The sequence below is a fragment of the Grus americana genome, chromosome 17 (assembly GCF_028858705.1).
Source record: "Grus americana isolate bGruAme1 chromosome 17, bGruAme1.mat, whole genome shotgun sequence".
Classification (NCBI taxonomy): Eukaryota; Metazoa; Chordata; class Aves; order Gruiformes; family Gruidae; genus Grus; species Grus americana.
In genome coordinates this window covers 17,356,581-17,380,040 of record NC_072868.1, presented here as the reverse complement: position 1 = coordinate 17,380,040, position 23,460 = coordinate 17,356,581, and the positions used below count along the sequence as shown (strand labels likewise).

At 43.5% G+C, this 23,460-nt stretch overlaps 1 protein-coding gene across 1 annotated transcript; it reads right to left on the bottom strand.

The window, feature by feature from the left end:
- Window positions 1–1,088: 1,088 nt before the first annotated feature.
- PEDS1 (plasmanylethanolamine desaturase 1) lies at window positions 1,089–23,144 on the bottom strand. The gene is made up of 6 exons (XM_054845021.1): window positions 22,836–23,144; window positions 19,438–19,557; window positions 7,731–7,822; window positions 6,065–6,209; window positions 5,239–5,451; window positions 1,089–2,196 (listed from the first exon to the last, which is right to left on the bottom strand). Exons 1-6 carry the CDS (start codon window positions 23,104–23,106, stop codon window positions 2,075–2,077), a joined length of 963 nt encoding a protein of 320 aa, XP_054700996.1. The 5' UTR covers window positions 23,107–23,144; the 3' UTR covers window positions 1,089–2,074.
- Window positions 23,145–23,460: the final 316 nt, after the last annotated feature.

Below are 23,460 nucleotides of genomic sequence, written 5' to 3'. Positions count from 1 at the left end.
ATCTGGGAAAAGTAGGCAATAATTAACAAAGAACCTGCAGCTTGCAGCAATCTTCCCTAACCAAGCCTGCAACCTCCCAGCTGTTCCCTCCCCATGCTCCATGTTCTTACACACGACCTTTGCTGAGGTTTTTGATGGCACGGGTGGGAGACAAACGGGACAACCTACTCTTTTCACCTAAGGCAGTATGAAATCACACACCTATCTTCCACAGTAAGACCATTAAAGGAATATTCCTCCCTCTTCCTCCTGTTTAAACTTGCGTTTTGATACTTCTACTGAAGTAGAGGTATTCTTTACTGTCAAAGCTACAGGGAGACCTGATATTGACTATGACAACTAGACAGTAGTTTCATGTAATGGTATAAAGTTCTCTGAAGGTCTGAATCATTTAAACATGCCGAATATTTTGCAAACAAGGTACCAAGTGCAATTGTAATCCATAGTGTCCAGCTCAAACACATCTGCATTCAGTCATTTCCACTGAAGGAGAATTGCCAAGCCCCAACTGTTTAAGAAGGTGCGGTCCCTCACATCCAAAGAAGTTGAGTCTAAACCCATGACTCAAAAGCCCCCCTGACCATACGCTTCAAGAAAAGACGGTTTGGATTCAACACAATTTACAACTAGGGAAAGGAAAATGGTTTTAGATTTGACCGTCAGTAAGATTTCATTTGGGAGAGAATTAGACAAGATCCAAAACACGTTCACTTGATAAAGTGTCTGTGGATGTTCTTAGGGGAACTCCCTCCCCCAGTCCAGCAGAGTTACTCCTTAGCCTCCAAAGCAGAATGAGTTGCACTTCTTGAAAGGTGTTGAAGTCTGCTGTAATAGTGTCAACCTCCTACAGAGCTGAAAAAACAAATGATCGCTTCAATTTAAACAAGACTGAACAGGTTGCAAGGTGTTTCAGGCGACTGGAAAAACATCAAGCATTTTGCAACCAGTGATCAAGTTCTTGGACTAAGTGCTGACAACATATGAATGAAGAACAGCAACAAGACTTAACAAACATGATTAGTATTATCCGACGGCTTTGTTATAAATATATTATATACATTCAAACATCACATTAAAATATTATTCCATTACACCAGAAGAGATTAAGGCTTTATATTATTTACAGAAACAAGCAAGCACCTTAAAAAAAAAAAAAAAAGAACAAAACACCAGTCATTGACATTTCCCTTCTAGCATTACAAGTTTGATACCTTGAGCTCTTGAATACAGCTATTTGCAATGTGCCCAATGCTAGAACTATTTTAAACATTTATTGTCAGGGTAGGAAACACTTAATAGAAGACTCATCAGTGAGCACTCCACATGAACAAACACGAGCACGTTTGGTACTGGGTGCCCTCCCTCTACTCAGAGGCTTGTTAAGTTGAAGGCTTATGCAGAAACAGTTTGCTTAATTCCATGTAGAGAGTAGAACAATTTTATTTTAAGGGAAACTGAAGACACTTGAGGATTTGTGGCCCACTGGTGCAGTGGGATTCTCAAAGTCTGTTCCACACTACATCAATTAGATTTAACATGATAGCAAAGATAGAGCTGTAAGTTTATCGATCACTAAGTGCATCGAACAGTGATGATTTTATAGGCTTCCATTACTCTGACGCACTGTTTTCATGCGGTGTATTTGGACTCAAACGTGAAGTGACAAACTGCTGTCAACATTCCCCCTATACATCTTAGGCAACAAGCTATTTTTGAAGTGTTAAATAATGTTGATACAACACATGTTTACTACGCCACCATGTACCAATGGAGTGACTGTCCTGCCTTCTGGCTTGCCTGATAGCCTTATGAGATACAGTGATGAAGTATTTTCTAAGATGTAAGCAGACATGGCTAAACGAAAAGGTGCTCAGTAAAAGTAATCATCTTCATTTCAAGTATTGTTTTAAGAATTAGTTCTTTTCATTACAGTCTGTGTTAGCACTTTTTAGTTTGTGCTTTAGAGTCTGTTATTTCTTTGCAGGTCTTGAATTTGGCTGATGGCTTTTTTTTTTTTTTTTTAAAAAAAAACAACATTGGCAACAAGTTAAGGATTGCAGAAGGCTGGCAAAAGTTATTTAATTTTCTGAGCCCATTTCATGTCATCTGCTCTTGGCTTCTCCCCAGTAACTCCTTGGATAATGTTCTCCAAACACCTCCAGAATCTTATCTTCTCTAATGGATAGTTCAGCCAACCTAAGTGATTGCAAAGGAAAAAAAGGATTAGTTTGACAAAGTTCAATGTCTTGCAATGTTTATTTAATAATGTTCTTTAATTTAAACACAAGGCAGATGTAAGGGGAGTTCAGAGGTGGATTACTCTATGGCCATTGCAAAGCTATCAGAAAAGGACTGTCAAGTTGAATGATTTCTGTTAGAAGCAAGACATTTTTATTAGCAGCACCTTAGATTTACTATTGAAATATAACGAACCAAACAAAAACCCCAACCCAACAATTTCAGCTATTTTTCCCTGATTAGGTTCCCCATCACCAGAGCCAGCCCTGCTTTTCCCCCTGTTTCTCATTAGGTAGTACAACAAGGAAGTAAATGCACACAACATGGCTCTGAAATCTCAAATACATTATCAATGCTACAGTTTCTAGAAAAAAAGAAATAATTAAAAAAAAAAGAGACTTCCATTTGGGACCTAAACACCACTAACTAAGGCTCGATAAAGTAAAATTTTTTTCTTAAGTAAAACCTCAAGTTTAGATAGTTCCAGCATAAATTTTCATTTTTAAGGTACCAAAATGTATTACGCTCTCCCTGGGCAAAATTAAAGTTGTATAACTGATTGCTAACAAAGCCTATGGTGGGGAAATTTTGTTGTAGTACCACGTTGCATCTAACAGTAGCTGACACTGGACACTTCCTGGATGAAGACAGCAGCACCACGCTCCCAAAGGTGTGCAACCCAGTGAACAGAGCACTTCTGCTTCCCAGTAACCAGAAGGGCTGCAACAGGCTGATATGGAATTGGCTTTTACCATTTTATGTAAAAATGGCAATAAATGCCATCATGTTCTGCATGTAAGAGGAGTTTAATGTGTCATTCCTAGCCTACAAATTTAAGGTATCTCGAATGCTTTGCAGAAATGTTGCACTGTACAGACTGTGAGGCTAGAATTCACACAAGGCTTTGTGTCTCACTTTTAGGATATTAATTAGCACTTTAACTTGATTTTATGATACTGTATTTTGATGCCAACCTAACTACATATAACTGACAGGAGAGTGCAAGAAGCAGCAATTTCACAGGGTTTTATTACAGTGTATTCTATAGTAACTTTAGGCCTCTTATTAAATGTTGCAGAACTAGGAAAACCAAAAGAAACCAGTACCAGGAAATGTTATTTCCCTGTAGAAATTTTCCTACAACCAGGAAGAGATGGATGTACACAGGGTTATATTAGTTATCCCACACTTACAGAACTATTCTGTAAGCACACATTATACTTTACTCCATGTATATTTCTGGAAAAGGGAAAAAAGGCATAAAATCAAAACCAAAGGAGAGGCAGGAATGAAGAAGTTGTTGCCACAATGGAAACAGTGAGCTGGCAGCAGCAGTTCACGTGAAAGAGGTAAAACACAGGACAGCACGAGCAAGACTGAACACAGACAAGCTGCCGCAGAGCCAGCTCTGCCGGGTCTGAGTACCAGCCTACAGCAGCGACACAGCCAGAAGGAAAACAACTGTGCTTGCTGGTGATGTCTTAGACTGCGTCTATAGCTATTGTGGACAGAAACACTAAAGGGAAAGAACATCCAGGATTTTCACTGCTGAAAAAAAATCATATTTCTAGAGAGCTAGATTGTTCTTAATGAGACACTATGATTTTAACGATCTATCAAAACAGGCACTGTTTTCAGCCACCTTCTGCAGTTGGACATGACCTTTCCCAGCCCACCCACCATCCTGCAGCTCCACTCAACTGGCTGCATACTGATGCCCTTCAGGAAGCCAGCACATGCAACTCATTAACATAGCCATTAACCCTCAAGGAACAGGCAACTCCTTCCTGGTGTCTAAAACCAGCAGTCAGTCCAAAAGCTTTAACATGGGGAATGCCAGAAAGCTCCGTTATCAGACACCTTCCCTAGCAACAGTACAGTGGCGGACCCTTACGTACACAGGTCAGGTCTGAATCCAAGTATATTCTTTGGACTTGGCTGCCTACTCTTCAGTCACTGACAAGTGCATTACTATAACTAGTCCTATTTTACTTGGTAAAGGCCTCTTAAATAGCACATTGATTGCATACTTCTGTCTTCCTCCTCACTTCTAACCTAGAAGAAAGAGAATTAGGGCTGCAGAAACACTTTGCTCCACTGAAAAATCCAAGTATACAATCTAACATGCTGTCTGATGTCAGACGAGTATGGTATGAACACTTACAGAAAGCATGGAGCAAACAGAAGCGCATGCTTTTATTTTAACGACAAAAAACCCCAACTAGCCCGAGACTGCTAATAATGGTCAAGCTTAAACTTTCAGGACATAGTAGGACTGAAAGAAGCTCTTAGGGTGGCAACATTTTTGCCATCACCTGTAAAGTCAAGCTTTTTAATTGTACTGTGTTTTTACATGGCATTCTGGTCACAAGAACTAGATTTGTTTCTTGGCAGATACTTCAAAATTGACAGAAATTGTTTGTCAAAGCCAATGACAGAACAAAGGACTAAAATGGTTTATTTCCACCTGATTAACTTGAATAACTTGTTCAGGATTCTGCAACACTGGTGACTGAATATACCCACCTGTACATTGGGCATAAAATTTAATATACATAAGAGGGATTTTCTGCAAGCCTGTCCACTCCTCTGCCCCAAATCAGAATGAATGAGTGCTGAAAATCCAGAAGCCTTTCTTTAGAAGTGAGCATTCAAGGCAAGCTGCACTTGCAGATGATATGCTCTTTTGAAAGAGCAGCAGCTTTAAGACTTTAATGAACAAAATCTATTACTAGCCTGAGATTACCAAGATATCATGCAATCGGATCTCAGTACCACTGACTACCCCATCAGGCTGAAAGCTACCTTTTAGCCAGTCACAAATCCTCCCCCCACATGTTTTATGCTGCATGAGCAGAAGTACTTGCGAAAGTAAGAGGATAGTTAGCTTCACCATGTCATTTTTCTGGGTATTTAATAGGCTGTCACTACATTACATCTTGCCAGGTGAATTGCACAGACTACTAAGAAGAGCTTGCAGTATGAACCAGATGGCAGTACCAGTTGTAATGCAGAAGTACGTCTCGTGTGGAGACACGTGATGGATCCTGTGATGCTTCCGTGGCAGGATGACATGCCAGTCCTGTAGAAATATGACCCAGCGTGGAAGACCAAAGTACGTGTGAGACCACTTGTGAATCTGGTTCGTCATGGTTATGAAGATGATAAGGGCAAAGACATAACACTCCCAAGGACACGTTTCATATAATGCCTCTGTAAAACAAGACGTGTATCTTTAAATACCATTTATGAAAAGGTAAATTTCTACTAGGAAAGTGACGTCTTGCCCAGACAGAGCTGCCTGGTGCTGCAGGAACAAAGGCCTCGACGAAGCTGCTTTGCCAGAAGTGTCGCGAGAGCCAGTGAGCCATAAGCAGTTCCAGAATGTCACAAGACAGGCTGGTAAATGTCAATGTCTATCAACTTGCCATAAACAGGAAATTAAGCTCCGAATTTACCATCTATAAAATTAAATTAATCCTTTAATTCTTTCACTACCAGTTTGCAAATAAAGTACTTCTACATAGAGATGAAGCATTTTTATAAACTTTAGAATAATGAGTTTCCCTATATGCACAGAATATTTACTGTAACTTCTAATGCTTCCTTGCAAGACTCTTTACCCACAGAGTCTCTGTTGAGAATCTAGCTGTCCCACCTTAAAAAAAAATAAAAATCCCTCCTTCCTCCCAGGAGCATCATGCTTCCAACATCTATTACTTGCCATCTCTCATGCATTGATTTCTCCTAGCTTCACACAGACAAATATTCATTTAAGTATCAACAAAACTGCTAAATCCACGTTAAGTCAGAAATAACAGCTTACCTGGGGAAAAAGAAACAAATTTGTATGCCATGTTTGCCAACGGGACTAGTGTCATAAAGCAGTTGTCTCCATTGGTCTCTATAAAATCATGTCTGGTAATTGCTGTGGGGTCAATATGATGTTCTCTAAAAGGTCTGATGAAAGCCTGAAAAAAACCAAATTGATAAATGTGACACCATGGCTCAATAATGATCTTGGAAAGAAAAATATGAAAACCCCCAAAACCTCGCATGCATTCAAATCTGATGACTGAGTTTAAGAGAGTTCCACAGCACCAAGCATGCAAGCAGGACTCAAACTCTTGTGATCACAACACTTCAGATAACTTGATTTACATTTGCAAAGCAATTCAGTTCTCAGACTCAAATCCAGTTTTGATTGCTTTTCAGTTTTATTCTTAGTTTTCACTTTGGACTTTTAGTCTCTAGATCTCAAAATCAAAGCATCAGCATCCTAATTTTACAGACAAAATAAGCCCGTGAAATTCACAAATATAAGTCACTTGTTAAGCAGCATAAACCAAGAAAATACTAAAAAATGAAAATTCAGCCAAACATTTTGTATGGGCTGTAGATGACAGTGTTAACAGACTAAATACAAGTTAAATTACATAGACAAACCAATGTAAGCCAAATATACTATACAGAAGTCTTCTATGGGAGAAGAAATCACATCTGAATACACAATTCCAGAGGAGACAGAGCAAATTGGACACGTAGCACACTATTTGCCTTTATCACATCCATCATGTACAGCCTATGCAAAGGTGTTCTGACCAGTCTGAACTCTTGCTTATCTAATGCATAGTCTCCTGCAGTGCCCCCCCCCTTTTTTTTTTTGTTTTAAACTATGGTCCACAGATACAGGGATTCAAGGACTAAGTCTATTGAAGGTGAACAAAGATAAGCCTAAAATCAACAGTCATAATTCTGCTGTTCTAGTTCATGTATTTCTGGATAATGACAAGGAATATCCCATAGAATATCCCATATACTTTTTTTTAATAGAGATCTTTCTAATATTGCACTGTGAGAAGCAATTAATGGTAGCTATGAAGAAGTTTATTTTTAAAAAGATTATTGCTTCCAATAAGCATCTGGCATTTGTAGCTGCAGATGTATAATACACCTCAAATCTAAATCTTTAGTCATCACCATTCTAATACCACCTTTAAAACAGGGGCTGGTAGTGCAGACAACTGGCAAGATTTCTTACTGGAGCGTGTTCATGTTTTACAAGACAGCTTTTAGAGAGTTTAGCTACAGGAGCAATTCTCCACGTCTCTGTGTTTATTGGCCTGTTGGAAGATCTACACAAGTCTGGCCAGGATTCTACACTTGCGGTGTCAGGCCATTCCCACAGTGCCTTGGGAAGGTCTGTGGACACTGGTATTGCAAAACTGCGTGCAAACCTTCAACAAAGTGATAAAATGGAACAGTGTCACCTTGCACATGTCACCTAGGCCAAGCGTAAACATGGCACTTTACCAACAATACACCGTGCCATTTAGTGGAGGAGGGTTCTGGGGGTGGGGGAGCTGGTTACATTGGTGAGACTGCAAGAAAGGTACAGCTTATATACACTGTCCAACACAGCTGGGAATACTGGAAGTGTTTCTGAGAAGTATTTCATAACTTTTTCAAGCTTCAGGATAAGAATCTCAAACCTTTCCAACTATGGGTAGCTCCACAGATCCCCAGGTATCTGCTCCCCAGTGAAATAATCCTGATAAAAAGTCAGCCGTGATAACTCCTGCAACTTGAATGAGGAGAGAGACAGTTAGACACACAAAAGCATTTTTACTGACATATTCACATTTTGTATTTGTTTTACAAGTTTGCTTGTTTATCTACCTCTTTCTTAGATATTTACAACTACACGAGATCTACCCAATCTGAATAAACATAAGGTCAGGCAACTAGGAGCAAGAGGTTAACAAGACACCATTTGGATGGTTACAATCTTCACTAAATCTGTAGATTTTCTGTTTAACCCATCTTCTACAGAAGAGTTTGACAAACCTTTACAATTGCTAGTATGAAAATACTAGTAAGTTAGAACTGAGTCACTTAGTCTTCTTCAGTAGTGTTTAAGAGATTACTTGGCTATGAAATAGCTGTTAAAGCCATCCCAACAGGTAATACCATCTGCAGACCCTTCTTCTCCCTTGGTCCCTTATGTCTGTAAACAAGAAGCACTGAACTCTAATGACTACAGATAAGCACTAAGTAAGAAGCCACTCCTGGGTACAGCAATACTATTTACAAAATAAGACTGGAACATCAAACAACTTTAAAACTATGGCATCTGCAAGGCTACAGGCAAGGCCCCAGAAACCATGCTAATTATTCCCTGTAAGTGACACTGTACGCTTGTGATATTTGCATGTTAGATACACCATTAAATGGAGGTTGTTGCAACAAGTGTAAAGATTTTTCTAGCTGATAACCTCAACAACTTCAAAAATGTGGTCAAGTAAAGATGATTTTCAATTCTTACACGTAAAGTCCTATTTCTGCTTTCATGTTCTGGATAATCTACCTATCCAAGTTTCTGGGTAATCCTGGTGTTTAAAACTAAGGACATAAAAGATGTTATTTGATCAGAGCAGCTGTATATTGCCCAGTTAGTCACAGAAATGTCAGATGGTGTTTAACAGACACTTATCACTCTTCACCTGCAGAAATCATCCTACTCCCAGGTTCCCAGTCCCTTTAGTAATGAAGTCTCCAACACAGTCTGAGATGCCCTCCTGGACGAGCTTGACTGCCACACTCTTTATGCTTTTGAGGAAGAAAATTCGGAGAAGATTGCTGAAGAAGTTCCCTTGTTTTTAATGGAGAGGCTGGAGGAATGTGGCATACAGCACAACAATATGGCTATAGTAACACAGCAGAGAGTGAGATACTGCCTTGGGACCCCTGCGCTTGAGGGATTTACGATTGTCAGACCCTGCCCTTTAAAGAACAGACACACCAAGAGGTACCAGTTCAAGCCTGCACATCTTGCTCTGACCTGGTTTCAAGAGAGATTAACCAGGTCTGGATGGAGTCTAGATTTGCTGAAGAATGAACCAGACTAATAATCAGGATCCCTTTTCACTGCAGCACAGTCCCTTCAGGTTAATAAAGATACCAGAAAGATCTTTCTGTTCATTTTTTCTAAGATCGACCACCCAATGAATACATAATCAAGCATTCTCTGGTGATTCTCTGCAGAGCCAGCATCCAGGCTCTGAAAAGGGAAGGCAGCACACACTTCTTACCTGCAGGTCTGGTTAAAAGGATTCAGCAGAAGCACAACTCAGGTTTCAAAACAGCTACTGTGTTCTGTGCAAATATGACATACCTGGGAATTGACAGCATCTGATCTCAGTGCAAGTCCCTCAAAATCACATACACAGTTCAAGCCAATTAAAGCACTATATACTGATCTTGCAGTTTATTGTTAAATGAGTCACAGCAACAGAAATACAAAGACTGTGTGTTCAAAACACGTTTCAAAGCAGCTCAATTAGCAATTCCCTGCTCTCATTTGGTGCTCAGAGCATATGGCACAGTCACTTACTATTGGCATGTCTGGCAGTCCTCAGAGAAGCCTGTGAGTCCATGCAAGCCAGAGAAGTAGTCACGGAGCCAGGTCAGAACAGCTGGAACATAGTTCTTTAGCTTTCCCTGCTCATATTTACAAAAAAATCGGGTTGTTTACAGCAGTTGGCCATTGTAACACAGTCTTTGCACCAGAAACAGCAGGGAGTTGCAAAACCGGAGGTGATGCAGGAAATTTATTTGTGCTCTGCCTGCCTCACCAACTCTTCTTCAGGTGTCTATGAAGCTAGGAGAATTCCTGGCTTTCTCCTCCCCTAGCCAGCATTTGTTTCTCTGTGTCTGAAGACTTTCTTCAGGTACAGCTTCTCATTTATAGACTTTTTGTGATGGGCAGGTACCCCCCTGCCTGCTAAGACGTTAGGCAAGACAATTCCAACTCACTTGTAATCCAAACAAAAAATTAAAATTGTTGGTATACTGGTTCACCTTGACTCCAAGGCATCTTGTTACTCCTCCCTCTCACAGAGACTTAAAAGCAATCTGAGATATGCCAGGAAACAAACCAACGAATGTGTATCTTTCCCCATAAATCACACAACTTTTATTTACCCTGGTAGTGATCTGGACTTTGCCTGATTTTCCTGCTCCAATCAGGACACTTAGGTCAGCTGCCTTCAGAGTCCAGTTTGATGAAGTTCTTGTAACAGTAGCAGGATTGCTAAAGAGCAGGTAATTGTTAGAACATGAGAGAGGATGAGGTTGTTCTGTTGCTATTGATAAAACACTCTTCATCTTCAGGGCAGAGCAGTTGCCTGCAGTGCATGCAGCACAGCATATTTCAGATCTAGCCATCCACGTGGTTACCTTTTGCTTAGCTGGTCCCTCACCTCTGCAATCCTTCCCCCTGCCTTTCCTTCTCAAAAAGGGAGAAGGAATAGAAGTCAGGCTTAGTGTGGCACCTACTACCCCAAAAAACTTTCTTTTCATGTTATAAATCAACCCCCACTGCTGAATCCATTACCTAGTTGGCCCAAACTCTTAAATACAGCAGGAGACACTCCATCCTTTGTGTGTCACCTTATTGCACTGAAGACAGCTTTTTTTTTAATAAGCAGTAAATTCTGTACACTAGTTTTTGTTTCAGATCACACATATAAGCTTAGTGAGACAGGGTGGAGCACAATAGCTTTTAGATCTGCACCTAGCAGCTGAAAGAGCAAACAGCCTTGATTCAGGGGGAAGATATCCAAACAACACTTCACTTTGCAACAACTAAAATACCATTCTTGCTGAGGTAATCATCCTATTAACCCACATCGCCTCCAGCACGCTGCATTATCAGACCTTGAAATAACAGCAAAGATAACAACAAAAATAGAGGCAAAATACTGACAGTTCAATAGATATTTTGCATGTTACTTTGATGTCAGCTGGTAGAAAACTAAGAGGAAAGAATGGAGGGTGCCTGAAGCAGTGCATTATACAAAAGCAATCTGAAAAAAGCCTAACTACCAGGAAGCATATTTCAGCCGTATTGCAGAAGGGCTTGCTCACTCCTCAGCAGTTGTGTATGACAAGTTGTAATAAAAGAGCAAAATCTGTACCAAGGGTTATACGTGACTAGCATCGTAACACTGCATCCCGCCTCCAGGCTCAAACAGCACCTCAGACGGCAATGAATTGAATTCAATGTTCTCATATACCTAGTACTGTCATTAGTTAAAATGGGAAACCCAAGGCATAAGTGTTCAGCTACTTCTCTAAGGTGGTATAAGATCTTGATGCTCTGTCATCAAGGTTGGGAGGGTGAGATAAGAGTGACAGCCCTGAACACAAATTCAGAGTTAATGATTAAGTCAGAAAAAGCAGGATATCCACAGTATAGATATATATGAACTGCAAACGGTAGATTCACATACTCATTAGAAGCAAGATCAGTAAAGCATTAGAGAAATGCTGCTCTGTACATGTTAGTTTTACTCCAGCCTGTGGAGCGGTGGGATGGAGGATCAGCCCATCCATGGCTTATATCTGAAGAGGAGGCGAGTACTCGGAAAAGACAGGAGGAGGGCAAGAAGGCATTGCAGTTAAGTAGCGAGCTGCAGAACTTGCTCAAAACACCAGGATTTCTCTAATTTGGAAGCAGACTGCTGAATCAGGAAAAAAGAAAAAGGCCTAGCATACAGGGAGACCAAAGGTGTACAAGTGAACTTCAACCAGTAGCAGATGTTTTAAAATAAGCATGACTGCCACATACATTTGCTAGAACAGCTGTTCTTTTCCAGCCACCCCGTGCTTGTGATCCTCCGTGCAGACATGCCGACAGGCACAGCAGCACCCTCGGGATACCCCGAGGAAGTCGGGGGACATGCCAGAGCACGACGCTGGCACTCAGACAGCCAAGTCTCCTGCCGGGCAGCAGGTCGCAGGGCTGGAAGTGTGACTGGCCCAAATGTGTAATTGACACAAGATGGCTTTGCTCCCGCTGGTGTTCTGTTCAGAAACCAGACAACGTGTGGGGGTTTGTGCCGCAGCAAAAGTCCCCACTCCTCCTCTTCCGTGCTTAAGTACCAAACTGAGAGATTACAACTTGCAACCTTAACGAAAGACTCCTCCTGCGAGCAAGTCACATACCACTTCCTGCAATCTGGCTGCTCCCAGGTGCGAGCGGAAGGAAGCCAAATGAGAGCGGGATGTTTCAGGTACGAGGTGTTCAAGTGAAAACTATTTTGCATGCTCGCAACTTCACCGAAATTTTACAGAACCAAGTGTAAGTCTGGTGTTGCATAGATGCAATTCTCAAATTGTAACCCAGAAGCCTTACAGTAGAGTATATACAGTTTCATATTTACTGTAAAAATTCAGTTAGTGTCTCTGGAGAGAAAAAACAACAGCATAAGATGTTATTAAATAATGATGCTACTGTGTAACATCATTGATAAGTACAGTAATTTTTAATCATTGACTGTAAAAACTAGTTGAATATTACAGCATTGCAGAGTCAGAGGAGTGGCTAATTCCACAACAGAAAAATCAATATGCTAAAGTAAAGGTTGTTTGTTACTTATATGTTTATAAAAATGAAATGCCTTAGTCCAATCTGCATTCCACATTTAGTGGCCTTCAGTGCAGAGAAGGCAGGGGTTTGATATCATGGCAAGTTATGAGGCTAAGAAAATAATCCCAGAACATTTCAACAAGTATAAATTGTAGCAGCTTAAAAGCAAAAAAAGAGTTAATCATTTTGGCTATTTAAAGCTGAGAAAGATTCAGTCAGAACTGGACCTAACAGTGCAAGGAAGCAGAGAACACAGCTGAACTATGAAATAAAAGAAGGGCCTAGATACTATATTATTATTACATATAGTAGTTATATTACATTATAACTAGGTTTTCAAATAAGCCACGTCCATAATACATGTGCTCCAGAGACGGGAAAAGTCTATCTTAAGTCACACAAGCTAATTTTGCAAGATGGGCACACTACTGATACAGCGGACACCTCTCCTCCCTCCCCTGTACGCTGAGTCCAGCGTCCCAGCGCCGCACACCTCTGGGCACACCTCTGGCACAGACCCACACCCCAGCACCGGGCAGAGCCCACCATGCGGGGATCCGCAAGGGATTGGGGTACCGCCTCCTCCGGAGTTGAACAGCGGCAGGTCCTACAGCAAACATTCACCTACCAAAAGCATGACTTGGCTAAGAATCACGACCCAATAAACTTAACGGTAGGAACCGCCAAATTTTATTTTCATGTCTTTAATCTCAGTCTATTAGCACAAAGCAAGCTATTCCTACTATTTGTCCTGCTGATGGAGTGCTTGCGAAGCACCCGTCACATTGAAGTGACAAAGTCCTGAGAACTTTACCTAGGCCTCTGGTTCTTAAACAAAAAGTACCATTGCGTGTACTTCTTTTCCCTGAAAATGCATTACTAGAAAAAGCAATTAAGCCATCCCAGAAGAAAGTGATTAAAAGAACAAGAGAACAATGGATACTAAATGAAAACAAAGAGCAAGTTTTCCCTCATTAAAAAAATAAAAATCCAATACTTTCATTCATACAACTAATCAAACTAATCCTCTGGATTCATCCATTTAAAACGCTCCCAGGAATCAAGCAGGGTGAGCTCAGCTCTGGGGAGCAGGGGGCAGTTTTGTGCATGCCGGCTGGCACCCATAGGAGACCTAATACCTGAACGTTTGCTGGCGCGGGACGCAAGCAGCCCCGATGCTGGTGGTGGTGGTGGTCAAGGCTTGCACTCTCTCACCGAAGCGGATCACTGTCACCACTCACTATAACCCACTCCATCAGGGCAACGCTCCAGCACGTGTTCGTGTTTTGAAGTGCAAGAGGCACTATTCGGAGTGAACCAGGGCCACTGAGACCTGGTCGTTCTTAAATCCTCCAGCCAAAGTCCCCTGCAACTTTAAGAGAGCCCCTGACAGTTGGGCAAGCACACAGAGCTTTCTTTGTCCCAGTCCCGCTGCTGACAAAGAGCAACAGCACGTCCGCTGTGCACACAAGTGGGAAAGCACGGACGGGGCCATGTCCCCAGCTTCCCTCCCCTACCAGGGTAAGCAGGGAGAAGGGGTCCTCTCTCCCCATCACGGTACGGCCTTCATCCACCCTGCCCGAGAACAGCTGCTAGCACGCTGGAGAAGTTCATCCCCTAATCCAAGTCACACCAGGAACAGGGAACTGGTGTCAACATCACCTGCCCGGACGCAAACCGGCACTCGTACTCCGTAATTCCACTTTCAAGACCAACAGCCTCCAGGGTCCTTTGGTGCCAGAAAGGCCTAGAGCTCCTAGGTTAGCCACAACACTAACGACAAAACAGATCCACGGAAGAAGATATAATACAAATTGTGTTAGTGCAAGACAAAGTGCAACAAAACATAGAATCAAAGTTTTGCCTATTTAATCACGACTTGTGGAATCTCCATCTTTAAGATATGCTACAGTTTAGGATGGAAAACACAAAGTTACCCACGGCAGTGAAGCAACTGATAGTTACTTCAGGTGGGGTGACACAGCAGGTGACAAAGATTTGGCTTATTTGGACCAACACTGAAGTAAAGGGTAATTTTCCTTTGTTAACTGAGGTTTCCCTGGTGTAATTTCAAGGACCTTTTAAATCCAAATTTCAAGTGGAAACTCATTTTAATATACAAAATAAATCCAAGGTAAAGCGACATCGTTACAGTTCTGTGTCTCACCGTAAGGCAGCAGGACTTTGCAGCAGCTGACCCACATGCACAGCAGCCCATTTCATAAAGCGTTCATGGTCTCTAGAGTGCTTTTACTCCAACGTGTGCCAGAGTTTACACACTCATCGTTTGGCTCTGCAATGCAGCTAACCAAGTGCAGCTCTACAGAGCTACTCAAGCTTGAAACAAAAAGGTTTTGGGCCTTGATGAGAGCAAGGTTCTATTCTGAAAGTGAACTAAGATTTCTTTCAGCACGCTCTCTCTTGCTAACCCACATCATCTGCAATAATGAAACATGTACCTCCAACGGGTTTAAAAAAATTAGTTCCCCATCTCTCAAGTCAGCCATGATTAATTGTATCTTGTGTCACAAGATGTTTCTAAAGATTATCTGCCCTACACGGTGCAGTTCTTATGAACGTGCTACAACACAAAATTAATTGATTTTTTTTCTTAAGACTGCAATAAACAGTATCTATTAAGAACAAACATGGCTGCAGATAAAAGTCAAGCGTCAGAAACAAGTCACCCAATTTGGGAAAATCTTTCAAACCCTATACAAACACGTGAGGAGGGAGGGAAAAATGACAACCAGAGTCTGTGGTGTAACCTGCCAAACATTTTATCCAGATACTATTAATATGCAACCTATATATACACACAACTCATGTATATTTAATAATATGCCGGACACCACAAACTCACCTGAAGGCATAAGAGATTTCAAGCCTAATCTCACATGTTTCGGTGAGGCTTTTCTGCTAATCACACTAGTACCACCCATGCCAGCCTCGTCCCCGGCACGACAGAGCGTCCATGACGGCAGCAGAGGCGGCTCTGGTTCGCAGCACTGCCAGGATGCTGCCCCACTGCAGAGGGACGGTTCAGCTGCAGCTGAAAAATGGGGGTACTAAACCTCCATCACACCCAGCCTCCCTCACCAAGCCTACCCTGGAGTTAACCGCGTGCATGCAAATAAAATACCGAATTCAAATGTACATAGTTGTCAGCTTGCACGAAAAGGAAAATTTTCATAGCTCCTCAGCAGCTGAAGACACTCAGAATAGGGCATGACTGGATTTAACACAGAAGCAAACAAAATCCATCCCCTGCCTACTTTTTGTTTGCCTGTGTATTTCTGGACAGTGAGGAGAGGAAGGAAATTGTCTCACGTCCCTGCTAAACCAGCCTGGAAGACAAGAGACTCACACGGGTTCCTCTTTCTTTCTGGCAAGATCACCTTTAGTCAGCAGAAAACAACCCAGCTCAAGAGCTATTCTAAAACCACGCCACAAAGTTCTGCCCTGCCTTTGCTCACCCCACAGCGTGAGCACCCATAGGTGATTCAGCACAGCAAACGACAGCATGCCACGTGAGCTCGTTTCTTCGCAGACTGCCTGCTCACATCACACAAGGAAGTAAGTGCTTTCAGGCTGCCAGGAAGAGAAGGATCAGATCAGTTTTGTCTCAAGAATTTCCAGATGAAGATATTTGCAGTATTACCCATGTTACAGCTATGTGTGCCTTTAAAGGCATGGAAAAAAAAAAAATCTAACACAGCCTATAATTATAGATAAAGGGTTTAGGCTGGGTGAAATGATGCGGGAGGTTCAAACTACTCCATTTCTTAAAAGAAAATATGTATTTCTATAAGAGTATACAGGGTCCCAATAATGCATCTTAATGAAGAGGTCTGTGCAGCAGATCGGATCCAGTCCACTGATCACTTTCAGATTTCCAAAGACCTGATGCGAACTTGATCTAGAGCTATGTTTTTATTAGCAGAATGTTTATTTTGTGATCTAACTCAAAGGTCAATATTCTAATCTAAGCTTCAGGAAAGCTTTCAATAGGAACACATCTGATGATGACTATGACTCAATATTCCCTATCTTACCTATTGTGTTTCATATGGTATTTGGGAATCGGGACATTGATGGAGATGAGTTTCACGAAACTTAATAAAACCTAGTAATCATTGGGAACTATAGTCTTCATTCACACTTTACCTGGAGAAATAATGTGTTGAAGGAAGACAGCAAAACAAGATAGCGTGCGACACTTATTATTTTATTGCGCTCATTTTTATACACACTATCAGTTATTTCCACACTACTTTATTTACACAGAATCCAGATTCTGCCACTTTAATCATTCACTACTGCTTAAATATTATTATCAGTGAATTGGCTGCTTTATCAGTTAAACTGGTAACCAGGATATCAGAGAACTCAAGCTTTTATCAATATTAACTTTGAGATGAAAGACAGTTGCAAACAGATTGCACTACAGGTTAACCATCATTACCGATTCTCTTGTCTACATCTGCCCTCATCATTATGGAGCAGTTCTCGTGCCACATCCACCTCCATTCCTCCCCATGCCTCCACCTCATCAGCTGAGGGCAGGCAAGACTAAGTTAGGCAAATGAGCCACAATGACTGACAGTGGGAGGACACCACTCCCTCTTGCCCCCAACGCAAAGACAATGACCTTTAAACAGACATCAGGAATTACTGCTTCTCAGCTTTGACAGCTGATATATCACTATCTGAATCTGCTGGGTTTGTTTTGGTTTTGGTTTTTTTTTTTTTTAAATCGTTAGCAATACACAACAGTGATTACAAACAAGTACTATTCTCTTCTAAAACATACAATGCCTCAGAGCTCACAGAAAAGTTACTTTTATTATAAAGCACAGAAGCTGAACACCTATAGCTAGCTTATATGGTGTCCTAACGAATGACATCATAATTCATATGAAAATATGTAAACATTTATACACACCCAACACAAAGTTAATATTGCATTCAATATGCGTCGCAAGTACAGTAGAAGATGGGTGAAATGCTTAGTTACTATTCTCTTCCCTCCCTCATCCCGTATTAGAAGTTTAGCAGAAAAGTATGAAAGGCATGCATCGCAGAGCTGACTCCTCCAATTTCTAAATGTAATCCCTTTCCTTTTCCCACGTCCCCTCCCTACGTACACGGCCCTGCGGGCACCAGTGACCCTTGCTGCCCAGAGAATGCCCACAGACCACCGCCTGCTGCAGCTCAGCCTGCTCCGCTGCCCGCTCTCGAGACACGTTCTGTGCAACAGCATTTCAATACTACACTAATAACACAAAGCACATGTAAACACTGATACTTTTTGCTCCAAGTGTTAAACAACATTCAAGTTGAGCACAGGGTTAGGCTGTGAATGATATAATTAATGAATGTTGCGGAGTCCCTTTTCACACCCAGCTTGTTCTCAGACAAGTTTTTCCTTTAGCTAATTCCATGCTAATCCTGATTCTATCAGTAAAGCTATACAGCATCAAACTAGAATCCTTTATTAGTTCTTCCTCTCCTTTGCTGAAAGGGTGAAATCACCAGCTCACACTGCATCTAGACCAGCTAGCCCCATGCTGCCAAGATCCAGCCAACTTAAATACCTCTACACATCTACGGCAAAGATATGAAACTGCACTTGCTTGTCCTCACTTCTGATCAAATGAAGTAATAAGAAATCAAGAGTCACATTTATTACAACAAGAAAGCTGCAACTTTTCTTATATTGCTGGTGTCATAGTTTAACCTGGTTGGCAGCTAAAAAAAGCCATTTGCTTGCTCCCTAACCCCCTCAGTGGGATAGGAGAGACAATCGAAGAAAAAGATAAAAAACATGGGTTGAGATAAAGACAGTTTAATAGGACGGAAAAGAAAGATAATAATAATAATAATGATAAAAGAATGTACAAAACAAATGATGCACAGCACAATTTCTCACCACATGAAGCTGATGCTCAGCTAGTTCCCAAGCCACCCCGCCTCCTGGCCAACCCACAGTTATATACAGAGCATGATGTCATATGGTATGCAATATCCCTTTGGCCAGTTTGGGTCAGCCGTCCTGGCTGTGTCCCCTCCCAGCCTCTTGGGCACCCCCCACCTTCTCATTGGCAGGGCAGTATGAGAAGCTGAAAAGTCCCTGGCTGCTTGGCAGCAACTAAAACATCAGTGTGTTATCAACATTATTCTCATCCTAAATCCAAAACAGAGCACTACACCAGCTACTAGGAAGAAAACTAACTCTATCCCTGCCAAAACCAGGACAGCTGGAAAATAAGGCCATCATTCAGGACAAAGGCCGAACTTTACATCCTGACATGAAAGCATAATGCTCTAAAATACTTGCTTTTAGTTATCAGTCCCCAGAAATCGAACCAGTTTCATGCCTGAAACACCTTTTACAAGATTTCTCTTGGGCTTTTGCTTTCTGAAAAGTTCTTGTAAATATTTTTGTCGATGAATGTATTTTGCTTCCAACTCTGACAGTCTTGACAGCTATTTTCCCTCTCAATACTTGCAGTGACTACGTAACAACACCAAACTTAAATAACTATGTCAAAAACTTCACCTTTGAGATACTGAGAAGCCACTGAAATGAAAGACAGAAAGCAGTAAGTTTTTTGCAGATGGTCTCAGTTTCAGAGGCAGTACAGTTGCACACACAAATGTCCCTCTCCCCTTCCAGCAGTAAGTCAAGCCTAAAAGATCACACGTTTGTTTCCAGCATTACAACAGTCTTGCCTTGTTCACGGCAGTGAGCAGTTCCTACTTACATATGCCAACAATAACAGAGGGCGTGTGTTCCAGTCGCAAGTAGAAGAGAAGATTGTAAAAATTGAAACAGATCAGAGAGAAGCATAAGATGACAGAGATCCATTCTTGTAGTCTCTTTCCTGTTGGAAGAAAAGGGAAAAAAAGCATGTTTTACTTTTATCTGAGAGGACATTTTGAAATCTGAAATAATACAGACAGACTATTCTACTGCCTGGACGATTCACTCCATTTGTCTGACAGGGAACCAGAACAGAAACTTATTTATCCACAGGAGGTGTGCATATTTTGTTAAATGACATTCCTCTTCCCTGAGCCACTACTAACCCCTTCTCTCTGCCCTTGCCCAAGTAACAGGGACAAATCAGACATCATCTCACATTGTCCTAGTTTCCTTTTCCCTGCGGTTGCTGGCATAACATTCCTCTGCATCACATCTTTTTTTTCAAATTTGCATTTCATTCAATATTCAGTGTTGCTGGTATGGCTGCATCTGGGAACAAATTTCTGGCCTCGTATGCCCTGTAGTTAAATCACTCCATATGATCTGTAATATTAAAGTCTCAGAGCTTGTAAATAAAGCTGTTGTACTAACAGGAAAAAGCGTCATCCTGTATTTTGGTGGTCCTAGAATTGCTTTCCTGACATTGCAAGAATACTTCTTAGGCTTGCTTTCTTAACTCCTGCAGTCTTGTCTTTGCCTTCCTGCTCCCAGGCAGAAGGCTACGACCTCTGAGCCATTCTGAGATGACAAGAGACAGAACAAGCACAGAGAAAGAATTGGCAAAAAAATCTCTCTTCTACCTTGCTGTACTACTTCATACCTCTACAGAAACCTCATTTACTGCCTACAAAAAGAGAACAGCCACATCAGAGTACAGTAACACTTTGAATATTCAGATGCACAGGCAGAAGCTTTCCGCTGCTAGATCCTCACAAGGCACCGATGTTGAGAGCAAGAGAATGTTCAATGCGAGACCCGTATGGATTAAGGCATCAGAACAGACGTTTAATGCCTAAATCCAAAAAGACCTGAACCACCACCTTGGCCCAGAAGGGCCCTGGCTGTGGTTAGCTCTGAACACACTCGGGGCAGACAGGTCAGTCTTCCCCTATTTTAACGTGCCAGTCAGCGCAGCTGTCTCTTGCCCACGACTTCCCAGAGCAGTCAACCCCGCAGACCGTTCCCCGCTCCCTCCTGCGGACTGACACACTTCACACCTCCCAAGTTTGGGGGAACAATCAGTAACGACCATGTGCGGGGAGCACATCCTCTCACAGGAGCAGAGGCGTGCTGACGCACCTGGCATGCGTTCAGGAGAGGGGCTTCTTTACTACAGCTCCTCTATGGTGACCAACTCTCTGGTCAAATTTCTCCTCCTAAACGCTAAATCGAGTCCTTCTCAACTATACCATGCAATGAAAAGGAAACTAGGAACATCAAAAGAGGATCGGTATTATCTCCAATGTGCCTACGATGCAGTACTTTAAAGAAGTGTGAACAAAGACTTTTACAGTTCAGAGTTTTGTTCTAGAAAGGCCACGAGTATATAAATTAACACCCTCTGCAGTAGCAGAGAAGAGAATCGTAAAATTAAATTAAGACCCAAGAACAAGCATATTTCAAGACAGCATAAGGTCACAACATGGGAGATTCTATAAAGAGATCCCTAGAGTAACGAAAGTAAGAGTTAATTAACACTCACTTCCTACCTAAGAAAACCACACCCTGATTAGAGGAGCTAAGTGGGTAGATCCTCACAGAACAATTAGCTCACTGCGGGGAAACACTCGCTCCTCACTAGCAAGTCCCCCGAGTTCAGTCTATGCAAACAGCACTGTACTCTGAACACAGGGCTCCTGAGACAACTGTCTGGAGATATCCGAGTCCAGAAAGGCAACCCCAGCTTGGGACAGACTGAGAAGGCAAATCAGTCAAAGGAGTGGAGTCAGCACCAATAACTTGTGTTTAAGGAGCACTCAAATTTAAACGTACATCCCACATGAAGGAATAAGGTGCCAAAGCCACGAAGCGTATGCTTAAAGAAATCATGGAAATACTCCAAAGCCATATTCACTCCGCACAATTACATGTAATCCCTGTTCTTAGGAATTTAGTAGTTCAACATCACGTGCTGCCACCGTAACACATATCCTGATGATGTTTATGTAAGTTATTTATGTAATGCCAGAAGAAAATTGCACATCTAATATATTATCACAGCTCACTGCTGATGGCTATCAGTATACATACACTACTTCACAGGAACTTCCATCTAGAGCTAAAGATAAGGGTAGCTAGTTGTCTGGAGAGGAAAACCTTCTTCTTACGAGCAAGAGCACAGTGCATATGTAGAGTCAGTGATTGCTTTTCCATAAAGCACAGGAATCAGTCACTGCCTGGATCAGAACTGCACATCTAGACCAGCTGAAAAAGGTCACACACCACCTTCTTTCAAGGCAAGGAAGAGGTAACCAATTCAAGTGGAAATGGGCAGACGTGCCCTGAACAGTCTAGAAAACTGATGAACTAATGAATGCATTTGTTTTCTTATCATTACTCAGCTCTGTACAAGTAAGAACACCTGCTTTTCCAGTAATTGCCTTGAATGTGCAAGCTAAGCTGTTCAGCTGACCTGCTGGAAACTGCAAGATGCCAAAAACGTGTCTTCCCTTTTCTAATCCTTCACCTGCAAATGAATTCACTGGGAATGGCAAGAATACCTAGCACTGCTCACACTGTGAGCTAAAAACAAATGACGTTTTATTATAAGGAGTTTGCTGTTATTTCCGTAGCACAATCAAAAAGCTGCTGTCACTTTACTGAGCTCTGACAAGCAGCAACCTTCAAGAACGCAAGGCCAAAACAAGAATTCAGACATCCCTCCACCCCTTTCTGAGGTGCCAGGACTGGGTGTCTCACAGCAGTTCACTGAATAAATATTCTGAAGCAAAAGCTTCTGTTGTTACCTCGCATAGCAACCAAATCCGTACACCTGCTTTTGGACGGAAAGGTTAACTTTCTGTTTGTCTTTAAAGGTAAGAGCATTCGTTTCTCGTTTGACAACCTCCGCCCCAGGCGCTCAGCCCGTGTCTGGGACCCGCCACACTCCCCAGCCTGCCCAGGCCGAGACGAGGGCGGGCGGCAGACGGGCCCAGGGCCACCGGCATGCGGCATCCCACGGCCGAAAGCCCCGGCCGCCTCGCCCGGCAGGGCCCAGCCCCGGCAGGGCCCAGCCCGGCCCCCCGCTCCTCGGGGTGCCTGAAGCCGCGCCGGGAGGGGCCGCGCTGCCGCGGAGCGGCCGTTGGGGCGGGGTGGGGGGAGCCGAGCCGGGGGGGGGGGGAGCCGCCCCCAGAGGCCTCCGGCCCCCCGAGGGCACCCACCCGCCGCCGCCCTCACCTGGGGAGTAGAGCTCGGCCAGCTCGCGGGCCCCGGCGTGCTGCGCGCCCCACCGCCGGCTGCCGCCCTCGGGCTCTTCCGCGGCCTCTGCCTGCGGCCCCGTCGCCTCCGCCCGGCGCGGGACGCTCTCGGCAGCGCCGCCGCTCGCCATGGCCCGGCCCCGCGGCGGCCCCTCCTCCTCCTCCTCCTCCTCGAGGCCGGCGGGCGGCGGCGAGCGACGCCCAGGCCCCGGCGAGGCTCCCGGCGGCAGCGCTGCAGCCCGCGGCAGCATCGGGAAATGAGGCCGCGCCGCGGCGCTGCGGTGAGGGGCGGGGGGCGGGCAGGGGCGGCTGGCCACGCCCCGGCACCGCCTCCCGCCTATCGCCGGCGCCGCCGTGCTGCCGCCGGGCCAATGGGCAGCGCCGTCCGGCGCGGAGGAGCCAATGGCGTGGCGGCAGGGGCGGTGGCGGCGCATCCGGAGGAGCCCCGCCCCATCTGGAGGAGCCCCGCCCCGCGGGCCGCGGCTGACGGCGGGACAGGGCGGAGGCGCTGGCGGGGCCGGGGCCGCGGGGCTGGGGCCGGGCGGGCAGGTCCCGGCAGTGCCGGTCCCGGCAGTGCCCCCCCGCGCTGCCCCGGCCGGTGCCTC

Excerpts from the sequence above, each read along its gene's own strand:
- PEDS1 (XM_054845021.1), bottom strand. The coding sequence starts at position 23,106 with ATGCTGCCGCGGGCTGCAGCGCTGCCGCCGGGAGCCTCGCCGGGGCCT. Across the intron at positions 7,823-19,437 it reads CTCTGTTATTGTTGGCATAT|TTGCAGGAGTTATCACGGCT; the intron begins GTAAGTAGGAAC and ends TCCTCATTCAAG. Across the intron at positions 2,197-5,238 it reads GTACTTCTGCATTACAACTG|GTTGGCTGAACTATCCATTA; the intron begins GTACTGCCATCT and ends GCAATCACTTAG.